General features: G+C 42.0%; 1 protein-coding gene across 2 annotated transcripts in view; it reads left to right on the top strand.

Annotated features, from left to right (window-relative positions):
* Window positions 1-22,424, top strand: part of LOC119143644 (myelin-oligodendrocyte glycoprotein-like) — a 33,917-nt gene extending 11,493 nt beyond the window's left edge. For both annotated transcript variants that reach the window (XM_037378104.1, XM_037378103.1), the window contains 5 exons: window positions 11,991-12,074; window positions 12,487-12,539; window positions 16,683-17,027; window positions 18,160-18,195; window positions 20,733-22,424. In XM_037378104.1, coding sequence (XP_037234001.1) covers window positions 12,067-12,074; window positions 12,487-12,539; window positions 16,683-17,027; window positions 18,160-18,195; window positions 20,733-20,836 — 546 coding nt within the window. In that variant the 5' untranslated portion in view covers window positions 11,991-12,066 and the 3' untranslated portion in view covers window positions 20,837-22,424. The remainder of the gene's footprint in view (window positions 1-11,990; window positions 12,075-12,486; window positions 12,540-16,682; window positions 17,028-18,159; window positions 18,196-20,732) is intronic.
* The last annotated feature ends 4,104 nt before the right edge of the window (window positions 22,425-26,528 follow it).

Here is a 26,528-nt window from a genome sequence, read left to right as displayed (position 1 = left end):
GTGACCACGCTTACACATTGCACTTGTACTTCCCCAGCATCCACAACTCCTGGTAGTCCTGCACAAAGTAAAGCTTTACTGCCTACATGAGCCGATTAGGAGCAAAGCCAGAGCAGGGACACAAATGCTGCCCAAGTCATAATAGCAGTTAGCATTTGCTAACTTTGAGGATCAGAGGCGAGGGGTACATAAGTTAAATATACCTGTTTTTTCAGAATCAGCTCCTACAGCTCCACCTCAGGCCTTCCCTAGCACTGGGTTGCCACTACAGACTAGCCCAGGTCATCCTTAACTACATCTTGCATGCTCCTGGAGTTCTTCGTCCTATTGCATTGCCTCTATTCCATCACCACATTGCATGGCTCAATCACACCACCATCTCTGGCACAAGTCACCTCTGTGCTACAGGGGAGAAGAGGAATCATGTGGTCTAGTCCAACACCTGAAAAGTGGTTTCTTCAGGTTTTCCTAGGCTTAGGACAGTGGTTTCTGCTGGCTTTTGCTTCTAACAGCTCTAAACTTCTCTGAGGCAACATTACTGCCCCATTACCAGGAGCTATTGCTTTGGAACAGAAATTGAATCCAACAGAGTTTGGGTCTGAACACTTAAGCTTGTTTTCTCACTGCCTCAGCTGCAATAGAGCTGTTAAGAGTCACTGTTGAGAAGTGCATGGAGTCTAACACATTATCAGTTCAAAATATGTTAGTGCATAAGCCTGTGGAGCAGAATGTCAAAGGAGAAGAAGGGGCAGGGTGGGGTGGGGGGGGAGAAGAGATCAGTTATGCCCTGAAGATGAGAGCTTGCAAGGCTTCCAGTGCTGATTTGTAATATAAAAATGAAGTCACAGAAAGACATTGCAGTACGAAATGTGACAGCAAAAGAAATTGTGGCTTCCATCTCACACTGCTCCTCCACTTTCTTACACGGGAAGAGACCCTTCTACTGCAAAGTAGTCCACTGGGGGAAGGGGAAGAGAAGGAATGGGAGGAGGTGGATTTGGATTTTTTTGAAAAACATAGCCCAAACAGAGCTGAGGATCCATCTTCCAATTCTGGAAGAGCAGCACTTCAGCCAAATACAGCCCTCACCTAAAAATCATTCACAAGAAACTCTGTTGAAGTCCTACAGTCTCCAAGAGGAAAGTCAAGACACTGAACCACCACAGAAAGAGGAAAACACACACACCCCTCTCTCCCAAGACACATGTACAGTTAACAATAATGAAATAACTTGCAGTAAGATCCCCACATATACCTAAAGGAGAAAGCAGGCAACACATGCAAATTAGTTGTACATACACATGGCCATAGGAAGAATAGGGTACTGTTGTCAGAAAAGGGTAAGCGGAAGGATGTCACCTCTTCCTTTTGCTACAGTTCTGAATAGAAACCTATCTATAGGAAGCAAACACAAAGTGATTTTTCACAGTGCTTTGTAAAAAAGGAGTTACTTTCTTTGCTTCCAAACCCCAAGTCTGTTTCTTTGAAAAGCCTCCAGCACTTCCCTGTGTGGTCACAATTACAGATGGAGCTAAAAAAAATAAAGGAATGCTATTGCACTAACAGAAAAAGTACTTTGGCTGATGGGACAAGAATGAGACAGGATTCAATCAGTCTTAAGATATTTCAGATGGGCAGCTCAGATTGTAAAATAATTTGGCTGAACTGGATATGAACCAAGTATTAAACAACAAAATCTGAGAGCTTTAAGGTGACTGAGAAACATTCCAGAGTACAGGGCCTACAGGGAGTGCTTATGGTCCCCACTCTTCTTTTTCCTACTTACAAAATTAGATTGTTCAAGATATTTGCTTCAGACAGCCAGTAAGTCTATGTCAGCTATCAAGCCAATAGCCTACAGTTCTCCAACACCTGAGCAAAATAACTTCAGTATCTCAACACAACTGTGTTGTATATTGTATGTACATCCCATTAACTCTGTGTATGACTGTTCTCCACTTGGAACAATTATTTTCAGCTTAGCAAAAGAAGAAAAAAATGGAGTGCTTACAGGCACTTTTAGGGACCCCTATTTAGGATCCTACTTGCGTCCATCTCTGATGGACAGAAAGTTAATTGGACGTCAACATTCTCAGGCTTGTAATACAGCCATACAGCTAGAAACTTTCTGCTCTGATGCTAGAACAGCTAGGTTTAAAAGACCGTATAGGCTTCAGCTTTTTAAATATTTTCAAAAAAGCAGGGGTTGGGAAGGCAATTCCATTGTGAGGAGCGGGGGTGGGTTTAAGCTTGCACTGTATTTGGCAACTGTTAGCTTTACTTTTGTCACTGGTTCAAGAGTCTTTGAACTACTAGGACTCAATCTTTTTACTAGTACAAAGAATTCCATGAGTACTTTGTGCTTTTCACTAGGTAACTATGGAGAAGGCCAAGATGGGCTCCCGGAAAAGAGAATAGCTCCTCTTTTTCTTAGTTACTTATATTCACTCAAAACTTACCTGGTTTTCCTTGCATAAGAAAAGGTGTGATCCAGAACATGCAGGAGTATCAGCGATACTTTGTTAGGACGCAGGTGGTACTGGGTACATGCTGTGAATCACTCTCTGGGAAAGCTGTTCTATAAACATTTCCTCCCTCTTCAAAAAGTTCTCACAAACTGCAGCTGTAGGTCTGTTTATAATCATTAAAAGAAAACAAACCACAAATAAAACCCAGATACCTTCACTTTTGCTTTAACAGAGCAATACTCTAGAGACAACAGCTCAGGCAGAGCAGAGACTAGTTTCTTTCGGTTCAGTAGCTGTGACATCAGTGAGTTAATTAATATCATCGATCAGACCCAGGATTTGTTCCAGGACTATAAAGACTTCATGATGAACAGCTGCTTATAAGCCATGTTTTATACACTGCATTTTGTAGCTTCGTACAAAAACCCAGGACTTGACTCAGGGAGCTCCTGTCACTTAGAGGAGCCAGTAATGTAGGGTTTGTCTTCTAGGTGTACAAGCCACAAGCAAGGTGCCCGGCTCAGGGCTCAGTCAGTTTGGTCACAAGCTAACATTCTCTGGGGAAGAGCCAAGGCAAGTTGTGCCAACCTTGGTTAACCTCAGTTTCTTTTCCTCCTCTCACCCTGGCATCCTGAGCTTCCATTTTCAGACCCACCATTCCCAGTGTTTCCACATCCAACGCAACAACTACAACAGCACTGGCTACTAATTGGCCTCATTTACCTGTGAGGCTCATCGCTTTGTTGATGAATACTTAACGCCTTCCTAGAAGGCAATAATAAATATTTTCTGAACTTCATCCAAATTTCTTCTTTTTCTCACTTGTCAGGAAATATGGATCTAACTGATCGTAGGGTTACACATCAGGGAGGAGATGTATTGCCTAGTAACAGGTCTGATAGAGAAAAAATAAACTGACTATTTTATCTTGGTAGAATCGTGTATATGTATCACTAACATCACCTGGTCTTGAAGAAAGGTGGTTTCTACAGTGTGCAAATTAGAAATAGCTAAGAGGAGAGAGGACTCACAATCCAGAAAAGCAACTGGTAGTCCTTGAGCCTGTTGCTGGCAACTGTTCCCTGCAAAAATAAACATCTGCAGGCCAGGATTTTCCCTGCTCTCACAGTATTGAGGTGGAAAGTAATTTTGGAGAATGGAAATTCTCTGGTGTCAGTGTGTTATACTTCCTCTTAGACAAGGCTTTGAACAAAAGTAATAAAGACATTTTATTGACTATGCTATCAGTTCAAAGCGGTCTTTTGAGCCTGAAATAGTTTCCCTTCTGCTTCCTAGGAAAGTACCCCAGAATTTCCCTTTTTCCCTTTCCCTTGTGACTGGGCTTTATCCACTACATGAATTTGAAAGTTCAAAGGGAGGGAGTTTTCCTCTTCCCTTCTTTGGACTGATGACATTTACCGAGGGGGTTTTATAATCCTGCCTCAGTGTGAAAGATAACCGCTGACTGAAGTGGAAAAGAAACAACACACACTTGTACAATGGATAATATATATTTAGCAAGACACAGCTAAAGCCATTACCACAAACATTTATGAAATCATTACACTAAATACTGACAGCTTGACAGTTTTAAAAAGATTTTTTTTTTTTTTTGCATTGGAGCTTCACAGTATAAATGCTCAATACTGTTCTTGCTTTTTGTTCAGTAAATCGATTATTGTCAAGCTATATCCCCCCTAGGGCTTACAGACCTTCAGCTGCACTTTGCCAAGACACTGTACGCGTGGGATGGAGAACAAAGAAAGGGATCACACTCATGAGCTTTCAGAGACTTACCAACTGTAAGCAGTGGAGAGATCAAACACTGCTGAGATAACCTATGTGCTAGGCAGAGAGCCAAGGTCAGACCACTTGCCTGCTTCAGCATTTACAAGCAGGCCCAGCTTGAATGCAGGCAAAACAGGCTCTTGCTTAAGTCACCAAGAGCCCTGCTGAGCCAGACAGCTGGTGGCTGGCTGGAGCTGGGAAGCAAGAGACAGTTACAGTTACTGCTTCTGTGATGCCCATCCCTCCATAGCAGCAGGCAGCACCCTGTATCACCCATCTCTTTGCCAGCCACTAGCCCGGCTCTGTGCTTTCCATGATTTCTAGCAGCAATACCCTCTTTAGCCTGCTTTTCTGAGAAGCCTGTAACTGTGTATGTACCAGGGAGTTCTTGTCCCTGTGCAGGAGCTTAGTAACAAAGAAGAGTTCAAATAATCATGAGATTCCCAATGTAGGTGCAAGTTGAGGACCTGAGTCCACTGAATGATGGAGCTGCAAAGAAATTTGATCTGTGCGGAAACATTTCATTGTAGGGATATTTCTACAAGTAACAGATTAACAGCATTAGATGATCCAGTCCTTCAATGAAAAAGAATTATTTCACATAGGGAATCTCTAACCCAGATGGCACAAAACCCTTTAAAGCAAATCATAACTACAGTGGGAGAGAAAGGCCATGAGACAGACATGGAAGAGTAAACAGAAATACCTGTCAACCACACCCATAATATGCAAGAACTTCCCATGTACTTTGATCCATTTTGGTTCTTCTTGCCTGTATCTCATTTATGAGGAGCTATTACAAGAATTCATATTGCTTGGCATACTGGCTAAAGGAAAAACAAATAATGTTTAGGTACTTGAGAGGGCCAGAGGAAGAGCAGTGAGATAGCTTTATTTCACCCATCATCTACCACAATACAGCCTACAAAAGTTTAACCTCAGCTTATGGCCAGCAAGAACCTCACACACACTCACAGGCAGTAAGAGGGCTAACTAAGCTTTTTAGAGGTTATGGCAATAAGTAGGCACCTACTGGGAGCTATTTTCACAGGTGTTGAGGTCTCTACTCCAAAGTAGTACTAGTAACCCAAATTAGATCATATCTGTCTTCCAGACCAGGTGTCATTGTCCCAACTAGCTTCAAATCATCCACTTTAGAAATACTAATATTGGTCAGTGTTGCATTAATTCAACAAACGTTTTTACTGACATCAGTTAACAATAATGTCTCCAGGACTCCTCACGTAAGTGAATCTAAGGATCAGCTTAGTTATTTGTTTTTTTAATAGAGTGCTCCAGAATCAAGTAAAGCCACTGATTTAAGAGTCAGTGAGCACATGCCAGAAGAAGAAATGCACAGTGAAGAATGAAAAATTAAAGTCCATATTTCATGTTGATATTTTACTCTGCAATACCTCTGTCTTCAGAGGTTAATCAACAGTAAACAAAATCATCATCCAGAGAGTACCCAAAGCAGATATACAGACAGGAACTGCCTCTGAAGTCAGAAAAAAATACACTATATTGATTCAGCTGAAGGAAACCTTGCCTCTTTCCGCATTGTCACTTGTGAGATGCTTCTTTAAGGCTACAGTTTTCTAAAAGGCAAACCAAAAAAACCCCACACCTATGCCTTTTTCATGTAACTGCAAGCTCTTGAAAGCACAGCTCTTTATTCTTGAGAATAATTTATTCATCAAAACAGAAAAAAAAACCAAACACCACCACATTTTGTTGGAACTGGCAGATAAAGAGCAATGGAAACTCTCAGAAGAGCAAAAAGGAATTGAGAGAAAGAGGAACTTTGGGGGGAGCTGTCAGAAAGACATCACAAAAAGGAACAATGACTTCTTGGTTTCTCTTCAGAAGTTTCATAAAAGGGCATGAGACCACTGCACACCACTAGTCACAGGGAGTAAGTCTCACCCCATAAGCACAAGGTCGGGCAAAGGGTGGGATACGCCATACACTTAGGCTGAGCTTCTTGAGCTCCTACCCAGACAGCATCAAAATCTGCAGCCCCCAGAAACCCAAGAGGGCTTTTGACATACAAGACAGGGATAAATGAGGCTGGGAACACTTGCTAGGCAGAAACTGCTTCCGAAGTGAAGAGTCTTTCCGACAGAAATAAAGCAAATGAAAGGCACTGCCCAGCCACCCTACACAGCAGCAGCATTCTCTTGAAAATCTACTGGCTAAATCTAGCACAAAAGTTTGTTACATGAAGCATAAAGCACATTTTAAGAAAACGGGCTAAGAGCCCATTACGGAAAGTTATGGACAGTTGCCACATAAAACAGCCTAACAGACCCCACAGGCAGCAGTGACGCAATCCCCTCTGGGATCTAGACACCCTTCTAGTCCCTGGATTGACCTGCACCCAAGGGAATCAAGCAGATGACAGATACAAAATTCGTCAGAAATGATAGCTGGAAGTATGGATGGCATGTATCTTGACTGCCTGAGAATTCAGTCAGACCAAACAATGTGAAACCACTAAATACTCACAGGACCATCATTTGATCAGTGTTGAATTCTGCTCACTTGCATGCCAAGGGCATGCTTTCTTCCTTCTGAAAGTTGAAATGAAACATTCCACATTTAGCATCAGTCCTGAGCCACCCAAACCCTTCCCATTTTGCAAAGCCACAAAAAACCTCGGTTTAGTCTGGGAGCTATTCAGAAAGGTTATTTTGAAATCAAGAATAAAGTCTAATTTCCTGAGCATTCCAGTTTATCATCAAATGTGCTAGCTATACATACTCCCTTCTTGGCCAGACAGATCCAGAGCTTTGCCATTTTCCTCCAAACCTTTGGGAAGATGTTTGGGTCTGAATCTTGGAAACTCTGATCAGATATAGACTGTAATTTCTGTTTCCCCCCTTCCACGTTTTATTTCTATACACGTGGATAAATTCCCTCTTTCCAAAACTATCTATTCAAATCCAGGGCAAGGCGTGTATGTTCCTGCTGCTATACTCTGTATGGGGTACAGCTTTACAGTGGTAGAAAGTCATGCACTATTACTCAGTCGTTCTTTACCCCTGAAAAGGGACAACTTTTCAGATTAGGTATGCATTTGGTAACAATCTTTCAGTCCCCAGAGCCTGACTGTGGCCCACGACAAGCCTTAAACAGGCAGTGGGAAATTCCAGCAGCATGGGGAAACATAGCCAAGCCCCAAACCAGCACCCCAGCTACCACCTCCACAGCATCGGCAGTGCGACTGGAGCACGGCGAGGGAAGAAGGGGAGCACGGACAGGGTACACAACACTCCAGTCCACAGCAGATAAGGACAAGTTTGGAGAGCTTTAAACAGCTGTAAACTTTGCTGAAACAAACAAACATGAAAACCAGATCAGCCACCCTCACAAGTGCATGAAGTTTGCTACAGTGCACCTGAGGATAAGGATCCAATCCAAGACTCAGCTGCCACTACAGCACATTTTGCAGCCTGAAGCTCCAGACAGTCTCCCAGCAGGCAAAGAGCACTTCTTCCCACTGCCTGGAGCGGAGAGGGTGAATCACACAGCGGTTAGCTGCAGGAACATGGCCTGCTCACAAATCCCCAGAAAATTGCTTTCAAATTAGGGTAATTAATTTCAAAATCTAAAACCCTAAAAGAGAAAGCCACCATCATTTTTGGATACATGATTGCATGTCCCTTACTGAGACCTCTTACATATCTTTCCTTGAACTAATTACAGGACAGGTCTCTAAATGATGCCTCGTTTTGTTTACAGGTTGCTGTCAGATAAGATCAGAAGTAATCATGCAGTTTCAGTACAGACTGTTGCATCATAAGAACTTTCTCTAAGAAGCCAGACCGTAATTTCCGCTTGCAAGATCACTCATTAGCTTTCTACTAGCTATTAGCTTTTACCTAAAGGTAAAAGGACCGCATGGTTACAAGAGCAGAGAGCTTTTAAAGAAGTGACAGAAAATTGCCTTGACGTGGATAAGGAACAGTAAGGCAACACTTCTCTGCTCAGGGTGCTTTCAGGATTTCACAAAGTTGGGGAGAAAGGTCCCTCTGTCCTCTTACAAGCATCAGTAACAACGGTCAGCTGGCATAAATCTGTTCTCAAAAGCCAAAGGCGTATGAGGCTGGGTGGGGGGGAATACTTGAAGAAACTATCAGTGACTAAGCTGCAATGCTTTGCCAGGTGCACAGTGAGCTGTTTCCTTCTTGGCAGTGGCCTTCATTCATCTGCTAGGTGGTTTTGGCTAATCCTTTCTGAATTACCAGTGTCCTTAACAGCCAGTGGTGCCTACTCCAACTTGTATCACCATTCATTCACTCAGTGCCCAGCTGCATTACCTGTGATACTCAGCCAGTATTGGAGGCTGGCAAATGAAGTGGAAGAGCTAACAAGCAAATCAGTCCTTTCAATATAACATCCAAATGGTCATGTCCATGTAGTTCACAACGATTTTTAAATCGGTGTTACACTTAGACACCACACAGAGGTAGGTTCCTCCTCCGTGTCAAAAGGGTTCCAGCTCAGCATCTCCTTCCTCGCCCTGGCCACCACCCTGCTTCAGACCACTGTCCCATAACAGCCTTTCACACTCCTCTAGATTTCCAGTTCCAGGGTCTTTTCTGGCCTAGATCCCAAACAGACCGTTCCTTGCAGTGAAAGCATACAGGTGCACTGTGGCTACAAGGCACTGCTGGACTGATCACTGAAACCAGCTGGTTTTCCTGGTACCGTAACCCAGCCGCCCAGCCACCAGAACTGCTGCCCACTGTATGATCACAGGTGAGTCACGCTCCAGCTGCACCATCCCCGATGATCTAACTGCTGCCCACAGAATTCAGAGCAAGGTTTATGGCAACAGAAAAAACCCAGACAAACCAACCAACAAAATAAACCCCATCTGCACAGAACATGTTCTTGCACAGCACCTCTACCCACAGCATTTTCTCCTCCTGGCACTCCAACTATCCTGACCAGCAGAGCTATTCACAAAAGAATGTCCTTAATGTAGTGCAGCAACGCTATTTCCAGGGTTAACGGAGCACTCATGGAAAATACCATTTTCTTTCTTTATTTTAGAGGGAAAGTTTTAGTGCTCCAAAAGCATGAAGCCTTCAACAATAGCATGTAGACCCTTTCCCACCCCTACCCATCCTGCACTGGAAAGGAACAATTTGAATCAATTTACTTTGGAACATGAAGTCCTGCTACTCTACAGGCAGCAGGAACATTTGGTTACTTGCCTACTTGATTAATTTAATTTTATTGCAGGCTGAGCCAGTGTGTTCAGTAAATGGCCTCGCACATGTGACAAGACATTGCCAAGTAGTTCAGTGTTTCGCAATTTAATCATATGCTTTAATTACATCACATGCCTTAGTTATTCCAGGTATGTTAATGTGTTAAAAAGTTGTATTTTAATTCTTCAGGAAGTGATTCTTCATTGCACAACATTACTCAATTGTTTTAACCTCTGAAAAATAATTCCTAAATAATTCCTTTGTTAGTTTAAAATGAACAGTAAATGGATCAACTTTTAAAAAGTTACAAAGAAAAAAAAATTGTTACTTTCCTACAGTTCCATTTCATTGAAACCAGCACTTAAAAATAATTATTAAAAAAAATATGGAGGGAAATATCACAGAGAAATGAATTATTTTAAATGCTGATCCACGTGGTGATTGAAATATCTTACACCTGCTGAACTGCACAGATGGGAACAGATGTCCCCTTTAGCATACCAAGAACAATCTTTCTGGAGGCTCAGTGTAAACGTCTCTGTTTCAAGCAGAGTCAGCTCAATCCAGAAAGAAATGTTATTTCAACTAAACAGCACTGGATTAAGCTAAACTAAGGGTCAGGTGCTCCAGCTGGACTAGTCTGAGGCATTCCTGCAGTTAGATAACGTCTCCTAAAACAAGACCTGCCTTGCTCCTTCTTCATGCACAAGCTTAACATTCAGTAGGGAAGCAACAAAAGCACATCGTTGGCAGGAGAGCTCAACATTCACGTGCGATTTGGTATTTCAGCTCTGATCCCACTTCCTCCCAAGTCCAAGACTTTTGTACAGGTGTTTGTGAGAACCAGAAACCCCACAGGGACTCTGTGGGAGTTACCAGTCAGAGGCGCAAACAAGCTGGCTGGGCTGGAACAACCCCTTTCATGTGGGTCTTGAGTCAGAATCAAAACTGTTAGAGAACAACTGACTCTTCAGAAGGATGACATCACCCCTAGGGGCTCTGACCTTCAGGTTGTTCCTGTCTGCCGCTATTGCACCTTTACACAGACCTGTTAGCTGGCCACACCTACCAAATTTTTAGTTCTTTCCACGTAGGGAGATATCATAAGGATCCCGTTACCTATGGGGAGAGCGGGCACGGCCACAGTACCACTACAGAGCACCACCTGCTAGGCTTTCCTCCTTCAGCCTGGTGAGAGACCTTGCTACTGCCTAATAGTAAGTTGTTGTGGAGCTCTAGTCCCCCCCAGTCCACCCCACTCTTGCCCCACTATCCAACCAGAGCGCAAGAGAAGTTTGCTCATGGTAATTTTGCAGAGCAGCATTATGTGGAGTGGTACAAAGCTGAAACAGAGGATAAACTCCACGGGCCACCATGAAGAACTAGTCAGCCAAATAAAAGTGACCATAAGCACCTCAGTTCACTTTGAAAAAGGCAGGCAGGAAGGAAACACGGAATAAGCTCACTTTGCATCAATTTATACCCTTGCTTGAAACACTAACCATTACAACGGGGAGGCAGGCAACCACAGAAGTTCACCACAAACACACAGAACACACCGATTTTAATGCCAAAGAAGCCAAAGACAGCAGATGACTTGCACTAAGTATCATGAAGGGGCTGGTAAGTGAAGCATAACCAGGGCTTGGCCATGGGGAGAGAGGGAGAAACAGCAATGCAGCTCTCGGGTCTTGCTCACCCCAAGAATTGCCACTGCACCAGGAGCACTAGGCAGGACAACAGCACCAGCAGCTTCCCCGGACAGAGCTGCCTCAGCAGGAAAAGGACCTTGGCTAAACCACTACTTCCACCATCAGCATTATCTCTGGAGCACACTAGGGAGGAATAATCACTCACATGTATGTACTCCTTAAGCTACGAGGTGCTGTGACGACCAGGAGAAGAAGCCCAAAACCCACGTTCTTCCCCCTGACCCCAACTCTGGAGTGGTTGTTTTGGGTTTTTTTACCTTCTTTGAGAAAGTACCTGATTTAACAGCCTCCTTAGAGAAGAAGCTCTTTTAAGCAGCATTTTCCATATAGGCTTATTAGCCATGTTTGCATTTTGTTGGTAGATATGCAGCTTGGGTGGTGTTTGGTACTCTGAGGAATGGTGTCTACACCCTTTGATAAACACATGAACCATAAACATGTTTGATAAATAGATAAAACCATGAGGTTTCACTGCCTTCTTTGATCTCAGCTGGCTGTAGAACAAGAATCCCTTCACTAGGCTGAAAGTTCAAGGCTAGTCAGAGCACAGCTTGTGATTCACATCCATGTTACATGTGAAAATAAATACACTCTGCATATTGTAGGAGTGTATTCAGAGTTTAAATACACTCTGTTGTATACTGTATACACAAAGTGTATATAATAATACGCTGTATTGTGTACATAGAGTGAAAGAAAACAGACTGAACCACAGCAAACAAAATGCTAGTAAATAACCTATCCTCTTCTGGACAAATGCTTGCGGCAACAAAAATTAAGAGCTTTTCACTCTTTTGCAGAGACAGAAGTAGCAGCTGGAGCGCCTGGTGAAGCTCGCAACGGGGAGGGATTCCTAAGGGCCAGGAAAGCACAAAAATGAAACGGTAAGCTACACTTTTCTTGTGCTGCGAAGAACTGAAGTTTGGGGGCAGAGGGAATTTAATTTAATTGTCAATAGAAAATAATCTCAAAAGCAAACTATGACTAGGCATACACAATTAACTTTGTTCACATGAGAATGCAAGTGGGAAGTATGGGTCTGGTGTTTGCAGCTGAAAGCCCCATCCCATTACAACCTTTGAGAAACCTCAGATCTACAGACAGGAGATACAATCCACACCAAAACTAGATGACAAAACAAGACAGAGTTTCTAACCCATCCAGCTTTGTATCCAAACTCCCTTGACAGATGAAGCTGTGAAACAGGGCATAAGTTACGCCAGAGAAAAGGTCTTTGATCTCTGCTCTAGCATTCTAACAAAGCATTTGCCATTTCTCTCTCTCTCACTTTATTAGGGAGACTGGTCTCTGGATGGTTGCCTGCTTACTGCTTGCATCTTTACCCAGAGGTAAATATACTGTAACACACATCTTGGAGTTTGTGGAAGTATTTATATGTGAATACACAAACTGAAAACTGAGAATCTTGGAGCAAAACAAAACAAACACATGCTTTGCTTTGAATATATTTCATCACAGTCCAAGGTTTGCAAGTACAGGTAATAACCTTCAGATAAACCTCTGTATCTGAAAGGAAGTAGTTTCAAGGTTTAAGGTGTTTCAGGACCACATATGTGAAGTTTATCCTCCCCCCATCCTTAAAAATACCCTAACATTTCCATAATATTAAGGGTTACTTGGAATCTCATCCTTTACAACCTCCAACTGCCTTGCATCTGTTTTTGTATTTAAACTCATTAAGTAGCTGGGCTTGCTATAGGCATAACCAGGTAAGTGAAAGGACTGGAGCCCAGCAGCAGTTTCTCCCCCTGAATCTTTGCACATGCTCTGCCATGTTCTAGCAGTTGGATTTCTGACATTATATAGATTAGATACAATCTTCCCTATGAAAGGGATACACTAGTATATGCCAGTAAGGGAGTTTTATACAAGCTGCAGGGGCAAGTCCCTGTAATTTCCTTATCTGAGGCTCAATTTGGGCAATATTAAGACTTCTGTCTGTGGTCAAGACTCCTCTGTTTGCCCAGAAGTGTCGTGCATTTACAAGGTGCTTTGGTGGTTCAGGAGGTTACACTTCATCTGGAATTAGTCTCTCTCTCACTTCTGGAAGCACAACTGACATTTTTAGGGAAAATTTTCACACATCTCCACATAGCAGTGTGAAAAGTCTATTGCCACTTAAGGTGTGCTCTTTCAGCAGCTGAGTGCACTTGCAAGCATGCAAAGCCATTTCAGTGACTACCCTTTGACTCTTCCCCCTCCATCCACCCCCTAAAATAAGGGCATTCAAGTTCAGTGTTTCTGAGCAAGCAACTGGCATTGCAAACAACCCCCTACCCTCCCCAGAATACTTTTGGATGTAGGCAAGACATGAGCCTGTAAGGAACCACACAACACTACCTTGTCAGGGTAACCCATTTCAGTTTGGGCTCATAAGTACTCAGAAAAACAAGAAATTCTCTGTTGCCTGGTTTCTAACACCGAAACACTTTTCTGCTTAACCCATCACTTCCACTAATAAACCACTTTGTCTCTGTCAGAACTGTACTAGTATCACCAGAGCAAACTTGAGAGATGCACTCAAGAGCTTTCCACAAGGCATAAACTCTAGATCACCTACTGGCATCCTAGATTCCTCTTGTACAAGCAATATATAATCAATAAACAAAAATGATTACCCTAGATCCTCTTCAAGGGGAGGAAAGGAAGGGGAAACCAAAAAGCCCAGTATTTATGAGCTTCCCTGCACCATGCTTTGGATACTGAAGTAGCAGTGTTTTCTCATTACAGGAATCTTAACGACTGGTTAAATTAGCACACTCAACTTCACCTCAATAGTCTTAAACATTTGGGCAATATTTAAAACACACCAAAAAAAAAATCCACAAAATAAACTCATCTCACTTTACATTTCAATCCTATAATTGCAACTGAAAGCTATGTGCCAACGTGCATTTTTTCCAAAATTGAGAACAGCATCCTCCACACACAACGCTTACTAGGTAGATCAAGTAAGCACTACTCACCCTGCTTCACACACCCCAGCAGCGGCTGCCACCATCCCCACCACTCGCTGTGCAGCTGCTTCAGTCTTCTGGCCAGGCTGCTCTTGATTTCCACACCTCCTGGAGCATCAATAGCCTTAGTGAAAAGCTTAGCACAGCATCAGCGGTCTTTAGCATGACTTTATGCTCCTCAAGGCTAGCTTCCATCAGGGTGCTGCTTTGACTTGTGCCTAGAATTCTGTTCTTCTCATCTACAAAAGACCTCATACAGCTGTAGGGTCTGTTAAACAACTAATTTCAGTTACTTTTTCTTGTCCCAGGCAACGTCAGCTGTGCCTCCTTTATTGCCTCCTGCTGCCCTGGCTTTACCAGCTGAAAGCAATGTAGGGCAGGGTGTGTTGGACCCTGTGGGTCTTCATAGGGTCATCACAAGTGTTACAAGCTTTGTACACTGTATCATGCAGGAAAGGAATAGTTATGCTAAGCTCAGATATGCTGGGCACCACTGTCTTTTCAGGAAAAGAATAAAGAGCCCAAAACCAAACAGGTGCACTTCTAAAACCAGTGTCAAATTTAGAAGTGACTGTAATCAGCAGATAGGACCAACACTCTCCCTCTTTTGCTCACTAAGCAAATGCTTATTGTCTATTTTTCTGAATAGAGCCACAAGTTTTGTTGATTTCAGGATCATCTTTTCTTCATCCATGCACAACCCCATACGTTGCAAGCTCTCTCCTAATGGCATCCTGTGGACAGGACTCTTCCCACCAGAAAGCTCTTCTGGAGGCTCACTTCTTCCAGGGCTTACAGAACACCTACAGCCGCCTCAGGGACACTCATCTCCCCAGCATGGCTAGTTAACCGTGGCCAACCATAACTACAGTCAACTTTCAGCCTTGCCTCAGGGAGACCCTGCTGAGCACAGCCTTGCTCGGCTCCCCAGCCCCACACAGCTTGGGGATGGGCCTCAGGCTCCTGCCCCCCTCCCTGCCCTTCCTCAGGTGACAGTGGCCATCCAGGTGTGCTGGGTACAGCTAATGGCCTTGTCTGGGTGTGCCACTAACTGCAGGGCTGAGGCAGTCTCCTTGGGGAGCACAGGGTCGTACATGCTGTGCCAGTAAGGGCACAGTACAGCGGAGACTCGGCTTTATTATAAATAGAGACTCTTGCTTGCATACTGTTGTGATTCACGTTCCCTCTGAGAAGCAAAACCTGGTCAGCAGCAGATACCTTCTGAAAATGGTTGAGCTCTCCACACAGTGAGGAGACTCTCCTTCCACCAACGACCAGAAATAGCACTGGGGATACGTGGGTTTTTTCAGCTAAGAATTTACATTGTTGGGCAAAAGTGGACTGGGATTTTCGGCTGAAAACCAAAGGAAAGCAGATGTTGAGTTATAATCAAAGACGTTTACTTGGCTCTGCGCTTTAGCTTTCTCAATTACTCTTCCTTCTGCTTTTATGTCTGTCTGGATAGGCACGGTGTGACACCAAACAAGCCTCAAACCGGACACTGATTAATATGGAAACAGAGGCCCAAGCGTGTAACAAGCTGAGCCCTGGCTGATGTCAGTGACTTCAAGGGGGAACTGGGGATTCTCTTTGGTCTTTAGTCCAATATATGCACAGAGCTGGTGCAGACCTAGAACACAGGAATGACCACATTGTGACCAACAACATTTATTTCTATATTCAGCCTGATTACTTACCCCTTATGCTTCGCAGAACTTTGGCCATGAAAACAGATTGAGTTGTTTCACAGTGAATTTTAGCTTTTCTTCTTGCCTCAATTGCAGACTCATGCGGCTTTTGTTACGCTCCCTGCTGGGGATGAGTTTTCCATCCAAATCAATTAATCTGCATTTTAATTTATAAAATCATTTTATAAAACAGGTTTGGCTGAAGTGTTAAGGCCACATTCTGTGCTGAAAATACCTAGTTGTCTATGCTTTATAAATATATAGAAACCTTCTTCCAGAACCTGGTCTTCCCCTAGAAAACACAACACCACAATCTAGTAAGAGTTGTCCTACATGACAGTGGCAGACTCTCCCTTTTGTGCAAGTTCTAGTATACTTTCAACTAACTTGGAAGAATTTATAAAAATAATTAGTATCAAGGTCATTAAACGAACAGCATGCGAGATGGATCTGGCTTCCTGCCCTGCCTGTCCGCCTGTTTGTTCCCCAGCAGGCTACCCTCACCCCAGTTCTTGTGTGTGCTGGAATTGATTGGTAGGGTTGGTAACATCTCTGCCTGATGTCCAGGTCACCCGTGCAAAACTGTCTCCTCAAGGCCTTGGAAGAATCGTTTACCTGAAGTGGGAATGACAGACCTTCTGGGCTACTGGGAGAATAACTATGGCCCTCAGCATAGCGCACGCTGCCTCCTGCCTGGCTGGGAGCAGGGTGGGCAGAAGCAGCAGGGTAAAGAGAGGCAATAATAATGTGATGAAACCAAGCTACAGGAAACCTGGTGTCCCTGGCTCTGCTGCACGCTGAGAAAGCTTTCTGTTTTTTATTCCAGGTCAACCAGACACTACATGCCATGCATTTGTTGGAGAAACTGTCATTTTGCCTTGCACCACCACCTCTCCCAGAGAGCTGACCCTTTCCAATTCAATGCTCTACTGGCAGATAGACTCTGTCGTGGTACATTTTTTTCACAATGGGAAAGATTCACTGGCGTCCCAGGACAAACGTTACCATGGCAGAACCAGTCTTTTTGGGGATCAGGTGAAGCATGGCAACTTTTCCTTAAAGCTCTCCAACGTCCAATTACTGGACGCAGCTGAATATTCTTGCATCTACAAACAAACTGGGGATCATCCCAGCAAAACACAGAAATCTAAAATTAAACTCATTGTATCAGGTAAGATTTTTTTTAGTTCAGAGGGAGGGCAACATTTCTTGTTGACAAGCCATATATGGCCATTGACTGGGATTACTTCAATTTTTAAAGCAAATCTTCACTCAGTTTCACTCTGTTCCTTGCTTTGGAACAAGTAAAGAGTAAGTGAGAAGGAAAAAAGATAGTGCATCTTTGTTAAGCTTCAGCACAGTATTTCCACAGAAGAAGTAGGACTCCTAAAGGCAAGCCACCTGCCTTTTCCCTCTCCTTTCACAGGAGACTTTGATGAAGAATGATGTCTCCCCAGCTTTTAACCATTTGATTATTTATCAGTTTGTACTGTCCTGGTTTCACCTTGTTGCAGAGGAACAAAATATTTCATTGTTTGCACTTGGGTCTGTGAAGCAGTATCAGTTTCATCTCTGGCAATTAGATCCAAAGTCCAGACCATATAACCTTTCAGATGAAAGACAGGCAGTTGCTAATTACCTTTTCCCTTGGAGCTGGAAGATCTGGATCTGGTGGCAAAGCTGGACACATGCAACAAGAATTATTTTTCTTCCTTAGGAAAATGAGTGAGACCGTAACACATGCTTGAATAATGCCAACAGCAGAGCTCACATGTTTGAACTACCTACAAGCATGGCCAGCAGAATGATGGGGCATTGGGTCTGACCAGTTGCCAACTGAAAAAGCAGATTTAAAAAAGGGAATACATGTGATTACAAATCAGTTTTTTAAGGTGTCTTGCTTGAATAAATCAGCTGGAAATTTGCATTATGGTCAACCACACACATTTAATTCTGCTTAAAATAGGAAAATTTTGTTTTCAAGGAATATAAACCCTTTAATATATTTGGGTTTATGCATATAATTCTCAAGAGAGAAATGCTTTTAAAGTAAAATACTTTTGGTCAGAAAATTTCAAAGTGAAATGTTTTGCAGTTTTCAAAACCAAAGTGTTTTGAAAATGCAGGATTATTGTTTTCATCATCCAATTTTTGGGAGCAGTGCAGCGTCTTTGATTTAATTCTGTGATTTGTTTAATAAATGTGTTCTTTCTCAGAAAAAAAACCCCACTAATCCTTAGATCAATTATCAGTACACTTTTTCTGTTCTAGGCTCAAACAAATAACTTTGTGTTTTTTTCCAGCTCCATCTAGCATTGAGGAGGTACCTTCCCCTTCTGGTAAGGCAATACTCCTTAACCTGCTAAGTGTCTAAGTGATTATCCAGTGCTTTAATTTGAATTTGCAAGACTGGTAAAATGCGCTGAATAGAGAAAGCCAACAGAGTTATGGTGCTTGTTCTGTCTTACTAAGTCTAGCTAAACATAGCTGTCCCAGACAGGGAGAAATATATCCACCAATAAGACAGACCTAGACTGCAGAAAGAATACTGAAGTGCCAGCAGTCTCCAGTCCATAAAGCAAGTCACCATTATGGGCAACATAAAAACCAGTGAAAACAAAGTGACATGGAAGCCATTCAGTTCTGGGAGTTACGGCCTCTGTAAATTACCTCAGTATGAATGAACTACCAGATCAAGAGATTTAGGGGGTCCTTTTGGGTAAATAAGGTAATAAATATCCTAAAAATACATGATTAATGACTCCCCCTGAGCTCTTCTGGGAAACTTACAGTAGGTGTCATCCAAAGGTAGTTCTGAAATACAGTGCAGATGCTAATGTCTAGGTTTAACCATTACAGAGAAGTAACTGCATTAGGGTCATTTATAAACACTTCTGGAGTGAATGCAATACAGAAGGGCTCTCTAGCTCCAACATGCCATCATCAGTAGATCTTCCCATAAAAATCCTGCTTGTAAGCCAAATTATTCTTATTAGCTCTATAAAACCTCAAATCGGTATCAAACCTGTAACATTTTGTCATATAAAAATCAATAGCTACAATTTGTATTTTACTCAGTGTAGCTGAAAGATATAATCCATTACATAATCATTATATTACCGTTAACTTAGTAAATATAGCCACAGTGCATTGTTACAGCCAGATTAAGAAGCAATAAACTCAAGTAGAAATTAAGGAAGATAAATGTTCCGGCGTTTTATCTCATGACCACACAGAAAAGATGAGTTCTGTACATCATGAGCAATAAACAACTTGAAAAATTAAAGGAAATATCCTTTTTAGACCTAAGATAGCTCCTCTAGCTGGCTTAAAGGTGTTTAAAAACCATGCAGTTAAATTCAAGATGATATCACACGCCTTCAGTGACACAGCACCACATTCTAACATTATAAAAGTAAACAGAACACAACAGTGACTGGGACATAGGGGAAGTGTTTCAGCTTTGCTATAGGAGAACAAACCGAATCACACACTTCAGACACCTGAAGGTTCTTGTGCTGCTGGATTTCGAGGGGCTGGGGGATAAAGAACAAAAGCCTAACTTTTGAAACATAATTGTTTGCAAAAAGGAAAAAATATTTTCTGTTGTCAACTTCTCTTAAAGAAAATCATCACCACAGCACCCATTTTTTTTATTTTCAGCAATTTCTTAAGAAAGGGAGAAAGTTAATCTGTTGTGTATTAGTTGTTAGTTTGGAACAGACTTAGAAAAGTTAAATGACCTGCTGTGAACAAAGACACTGTATGCAGAAATAGTTCTCACACTTTGCAGTCATCATAACCGGATCAGCTGACATTTATTATTTTTATATAAAAACAGGAACAGTTTTGATCTGTTTCACTTCTGCTTCATTTCTGTTTATTTGCTCAATATGCTGGATTAATTATTTTTCCTAATTATTTTTAAAAGCCTTATTTTCCTGTCACTCTGGGGTTTTTGTGACACTCCTTCTGGGTCAATCAAAACTTGTTTTAATTTGTTTCTGGGAAAAAAATGAAAGTGCCTAGGCCTGGAAGAGGTCACAAGAGGCCAGGAGACTTACTATAATCCTACACTTATTTCAAAGCATTACTGAGGACTACCCAATGTTTATTTGCTCTTTACACATTAATACCACATACTCCTTCCAGGAAGAGGGGGAGGAAGCACCCCTACTAGCAATACCTTAACTGCAGCAACATACTGCAAGCTGATACCACAGCAATACAAACAGCCTAAGAATTGGTATAGAAAACAATCTGCAGCCTTATCTTCCCAGAGAAGGCCTTGAATGTAAACACTTACAGAAAAAATTCTCTACTGATTAAGTCAGGGGTTCAACATCTTTTTTTATTTATATGTACTACCGCTAGCACAGGTCGAAGTACCATCTGTGCCCTGTGTCCACATTGGAGCTTATGTACCAATAGTGGTACGTGGTGCTGCTACCACCGAAGTGTCTGTGGCCTAGACTTTTTAATAATTAGTACTATTATTTATGAATTCTTAATCACAATGCCTACCTCAGGCCCTGAGTAGGTAGAATTGCAGTGTATTTTATACTCTTTTAGTTGCTGTTGTTCTATCAGGATTGCAAACAAGTATTCTCAGTCATTCAGAAAGGGAAGCTGTATTCATTGTTGCTGTCTGCGCCTTTTCTATGAAGGAGAAAAAAATGATGTCACAGTACTTTAAGACTGTTTTTTTCCAGATGATACACATACAAAGAGAATTTTGAAAATGAACCAACATCCATATTATTTTTAAAACTATCTTCCATCAATGCTTTCATGTAAAATAAATAACACAAACTTCAGATACACTTCTTATCAAGCCACCAGTTACATGCCAACTTTCTCTTTTTTAATTTTTCAGGATACAGTCAGATTTCCTCCAGAAGTTCTGCTGATGCGCCATGTCTGGCTGTGCTTCCCCTCTCTTTCTACCTCCTGGTCACGCTAGGGGGTTGGCACTTTTAACTGGGGAAACCAACCTTCTCTTTGGGAAGTTCTCCTCGCCAGAGGACCTCACTGGGTGGAACAGCCCTGTAGGGTTAGCATGACAACTGTTCCAGAGCCACGTGGAAGAAACACTGACAGATGAAAACAGACCTAGCTCTAGGTGTTTATGTCTTGCATTTTGGTGTTCCACAAAACCAAAGGCAGCAAAACCCAGAGGTGGCAAGTCTGTTTTTTTTCCATTTCTTTCTTGGAGCCGTTTTAGTGCTGCCAGCACAAATATTTCATTTTGGATTTTGTGGTTTTGCTTTAACAACAGGATGAAAGACTCACAAAACTTCAAGGTCATATTATAATTGACCCTAGTGAGATCTTTTGCCTAAGATCTCACCTGCTGTCCTTCAACAGGTGAAGGACAGGAGGTGAAGAAGGGGCAATTACCTTCTCTGTCAGATGAAAACTGGAAGTAGGAAGACGTGTGCATTTTGTGAAATGCAAGGATGGAAACCTTGTGAAACTTGAGCCTGCAGAACTTTAGCTTCTGTTTTTACTCTTAAGTGTCATCAGCTATCAGTAACAACTTCTTTTCCACTAGAAACGTAGTATTTTTTCAGCGGAAGTGTGAAGCTGACTGAGAAAGATGATGGAAATCCATAAAACATCAACATAGAGGAAGGAAGTGATGTATTATTACAAAATACACTTCTAAGTAAGACAGAGGCTTCAGAAGGCTCAATTCAGTGTTTTCTCTTTTTGTCATGAAACGCAACAAGGTAAATGTGATCATCACACAAAAGGTGGATTCTTAAGCTAGAACTGCATGATAGCTAATTGTTACTGTGACAATGTTACTTCTTTAAAAACAGCACCTTTGGAGGAAAAAGAATTAAAACCATGTCAGAATAATTGTAACTGATACCTATGCAAATTAAACGGGTTTAGTTCTGAAAATGTTTGATAGAGGTAGCACAGATGCCCTGTGTAAAACTAAGATTGAAAGGATCCTGTATACCAAACATACAGAAGTACGGAACTTTTGTTTCTGGCCAGAGCTGCTGCAGCCACCCTGTTAAAGAACTGAGAAGCCTCTGGAGAACTGTGTCCACATTGTATCATCCAGGCTGGTGAACAGCGGTGGCTGCAACCCACTGCTTCTGGCTGAGCCCTCAAGCAGGGGGAAGTGACTCATAAAGACACACATAAAGTCATTTTGATTGGGAACAGTTCCACCCTCTTTCCAAAGGAAAGACAGGATTGTTTTTGCAAGGATGGGAACAGAATAAAATAGAGCTTAAAATGGTATCCATTGAGGTAAAGGAGATAGTTACCTTTATTTTTCTTCATAAAGGGCCTTTTCCCCATGGTGGGGAAGAGACAAAATCCTGTGCACAGCCTGTGCTGCTGCTGCAGTGAAGTTCATTTGGTACTTAACGCTACTCTGGGTACAGAGCAGCTTAGCAGAACAGCTGGGATCCCACTTCACAGAAAGACTCGAATGTAAGAATTGTGCATACTGGGATTGTCTTGTGTCCTGCCCTCCAAATATTTGTCTCAAATTCCATGTATTTTTTTCAAAACAAAAGTTGATAAAAAATAAAAACCTAAAAAAAATCCAAAGCCCACCCTGATGAGAACAATCACTTTGTCTATAAGAGTTCTTTATTTGTATTCCAGTTGTTCCTACAGTTAGACAATCAAAGTCCAAAAGGTGGCATCTGCACAGGTTCCAGAAGTCTGAACTGCTTGCCCTCATCTCAAGGACTGTGTGATTTCTAAAATCTAATAGCCACTTAGGCAGCCCTCCACTTTTCAAAAGGTGTTGAGGCACATGAACAACATGAGCACCTCCAGCCACAAGTGCAAGCTGTGTGACTATACAGCTGGATTTCTTGGGCAAGCAAATGAATAATTAAATACTTCTATGCGGGTATGCAGGGCTAGAACAGAGGTTCACTGATGCAGAAGGGACAGCCCAGTCATAAGTTTAAAGAGCAGACACCGTGCTGGCTGATGCCCACAAGGAATGCCCAACTTCCTCAGCTGTCTGCCTCTTTCACCCTCAGAAGTGATTCTCCCTGCCTGTGCAGACTGGCACGAATCACAGTAAGCACATGAGCAGATGAAGGTACGAGGAATGAAGGATGGGGGAAGAAGACTAGATGACCTCTACGTGTTGCTTACAACCCTACTTTTTTATGACTCATATTTGCAGCAGCACTTAGGATGCTTAATTGTCTCTGTTCATTATATTTTCCCAGAGCCGCAGTTAATGCCATTCCCAGTAGTAACACATGACCGCCATTCCGATTTCCTGGGAGACTGCAAGTGAAGCTTTGAATGACTAGCAGACCTTGATTTCTCCTTTCTTGCCTGGGTGGCAACACAGCAAGTGACAGTCTTAAAGTTCACCCGGCATGCAGAACATGAGCAGCACATACTTGTCTGTTTTTCAGAGTTTCATCGTGAACAAGAGGGATAGCTTTGAAAACTAAGGAGCACAATAACAACTCGCACATTTAAGAAGGAGGAATCTCCACTTCTCGCACTCGTAGCACCTTGGTGGCCCATACCATAGGCTGATTATCTGCTACATTAAAGAAATTCTTAAGAGGTCCTTCTATGTTACTCTTGCAAAAGAACTGGCTTGTAAAAGCCATTTCATTTTTTCATGTTTGACAGTGACACTGCTAAGAGACAAAACCAAGTTAGTTTGCCCATCTTGTAGTTTACCTAAGTTTACAGCGAGGCCAGTTTAACTGGTTAATGCTTTCCACTGAGCTCCTTTCAGTTCTACATGATGGAGAAACAGCCCATATAGATCATCAGCAAGGAATGAATGCAATACGCTTGATGCAGAACTTTCACCATTATTTCAGCTAAGCCTGGCGGTAGTTATTCACGTAGCATGATATTCAGCAGTTCAACAAAGGGTACTGAAAAATACTGAAAATATGCATGGAAGGTGATTATTTTTAAATAGGCAGCACCAAATCATTTTCTATGGGTAATGCAATCCCCACTGCACCTTCTGTTTCAACTTCTGGGATTGTTTAAGTTTAGTTCCTTCTCTTCCCCTCTCTATATCTTTCTGCAGAGATTCTGACCACCACTGAAATCACCTTGGAAAAGATAACTAAACATCAATTCCTTAATTCTTCTGAGAGCTAAGGCTGACCCACACCACAAGCAAGCTTCCCCTCAGCCACTTCAAGCCATGGGAAGGAGGAAGAAAAACAGCTCAAATTAGAGACTCAAGCCCTGGAATGCAGGCAACTTTCAATTATTTGCAATAAGATGATTATCTAAGCTCCCACTGAAAAAAAAAGACAGAACACATACATACATACACATACAAGATACCACTAGCTTGCAAACGCACAGACCCTTCAAGAAGCAGTGTATGTCCTTCCAGCAGTATTTCTTGGCTTGATAAAAGTCCCTCCCTGCAAACCTTGCTTTTAGGTCACCTTGGCTATAATAGCATTGTTGTTTAAAAACCCAAAACAAAAAAAGCAAAACCCAAACCCCCACCCCCCCCTCAACCCCCACTGTGTACTTTCATGATTTTATCCTACAGTTTCCCTAATTCTTTAGTGATAATTATATCACAGGAAGGCTTTAGAGCTTAATCTAAGTATATATGATATTATGCTTTCAGTGGGATAAATAGGAAGTCACTGTGTTGAAGGAATGAGTCTTAGCAAAACAGCAGGACAAATGCATTCATTGTGATGGAATTGAATTTCCTTTTTTTTTTTTTTTTTGTTAAACGAGTCGTAAACAGTATTTGTTTGATTCCTTCTATGAATCCAAAATATCAACATAACAACATCACACAGCAAACAGCAGCTGGACTATTTGGCCTGGGTAAGAGAAAACCTGCACAGAGCATCCTTCACCACGTGCCCCCTGCTGGCATCTCACTCATCGAAACACATCTCCAGCATAGCCACAAACCAAAGGGTAAAAACTCTCACCTCTACTTTTAGAAGAAAAAAGCACCGCTGCCAGTTTTCTGAACACTTCGACAATCCACAGAGAAGCATTTCATAAAACAGTTTATTGTGTGTAAGCACCAATGAGGGCAAAATGGGGCAGACAGAAACACAACTGAGAGTAACAACGCCTCCCCACACCCCACAAGTGAACCCCAACAAATCGCTAGAAAACCAACACTGGGGGGGGGGGGGGGGGGGGAGAACATTTATTACCCCTCCCTTTCAGTAGGAAAAAGTTCATAAATGCTTTCTGAAGATGAAAAATGGCAGGATCCATAAGTCAGATATTGCATGCCTCCTTGTGGAGGCTTGAAGAACACACATTCTTTCACTTCTGATAGTGTTTTAAAAACATCTTAATCATAAACTTCTAATCACTTGGCTGAAACTAGCAAACCCCTCAGCAGCTCCAAACAACCCTATGGAAGGAAATGAAAAACCCAGCTTGGCAGACAAATATCTCTATCAAATCTCTGAACGCACATGAAATTTCCCTCCAAATTTACAATGGCTGAAAGCCAAGATTACAATCGTACATCTTCCACCAAAGTTAAACAATCTTTTATTAATAAAAAAAAAAAAAACACACTTGAAAAATGTGTGCATCAAAGGTTATACTCAGCAGTGAAATTAGAATTAAAAAAATTAAAGGCAATTCTGGTGTGTGATTCTTTCTCCCTTAAAAAACATTGTCTGAATGACAGAAAAAAGGGTGAAAAGATGCTTTAAAATGTGGTAATTTCTGAAAATAAAATTTTGTCTTTGATTTCCCCAGTGCACAGCTGCTTGTCCCATTCTCACTAAATGCTCAAGCTCCCGCCACTGACAACACTGTATGGGTAGCTCACTTTTTGTAACTACCTTGAAAAACATTGCAGGCGCTGAGGAGGAGCTGGTTCCTTAGTTACTCTTGTTACAACTCCCAGCCCCAGACCCCAAAGAGTCACCAACACCGAGATGATCATTTCAGAGTATTGCTGTTATTTAGCAGGTGTGATGTCATGTCAAATTAGGTGAGCTTTTAAATTTGCATACTTGATTGCAAGCCTGTGCTACTGTGATAATCCAACCTGGAAGTCACCAAGTCAGAGATGGACATGACTATCACTGCCATCTGCTTAGAAAGTTACACAGCGGATTATTAGCAGTCTTCATTAGTTGGGTATCTGGATTCAAGGAAGAATGTCAGAGGACTGTAAAAAGAGGACCATCTGGCAACCAGCTTGCTGGTCACTGCATGATAATAGCAATTTCTTCAAAAAAAAAAAATCACCTTTTTCCTCAGGACACACAAGACTCACAATCTAAGAAAGCTTTATGTTACCACAGCAGCACTTACTAGGAACTGCAGATATGAGAAACCCTAAACACATGCACAAAACCTTGCTGTGGTGAGAGGAACTAATGGAAAGATTTAACTCACAATTCCTGATGGGAAGAGTTGAGCTCAATTTAGATCACTGTTACAGCAGAAGAAGATACCATTAACACAGGTAGCAGCTGTTCTCCCTGTACCTAGGGGATTTCAGTATCATCCCTGTTTGTGATACTTTATGTTTCTTACAAAATTTCTTTTAAAACTCCTGCAGAGGCAGGAAAGATACACATTTTTAAATATCATTACATTTTACATGAAAAGGACCTCCCATACTCTGCCTAGCCTCTGTGTATAAAACTGGTTATTAAAAACATCCACTTACATACAAGCAAAGCTT

The sequence above is a fragment of the Falco rusticolus genome, chromosome 2 (genome assembly GCF_015220075.1).
Source record: "Falco rusticolus isolate bFalRus1 chromosome 2, bFalRus1.pri, whole genome shotgun sequence".
NCBI classification, from domain to species: Eukaryota; Metazoa; Chordata; class Aves; order Falconiformes; family Falconidae; genus Falco; species Falco rusticolus.
The sequence above is the reverse complement of the archived record's forward strand: the minus strand, read 5'-3'. Positions and strand labels throughout refer to the sequence as shown.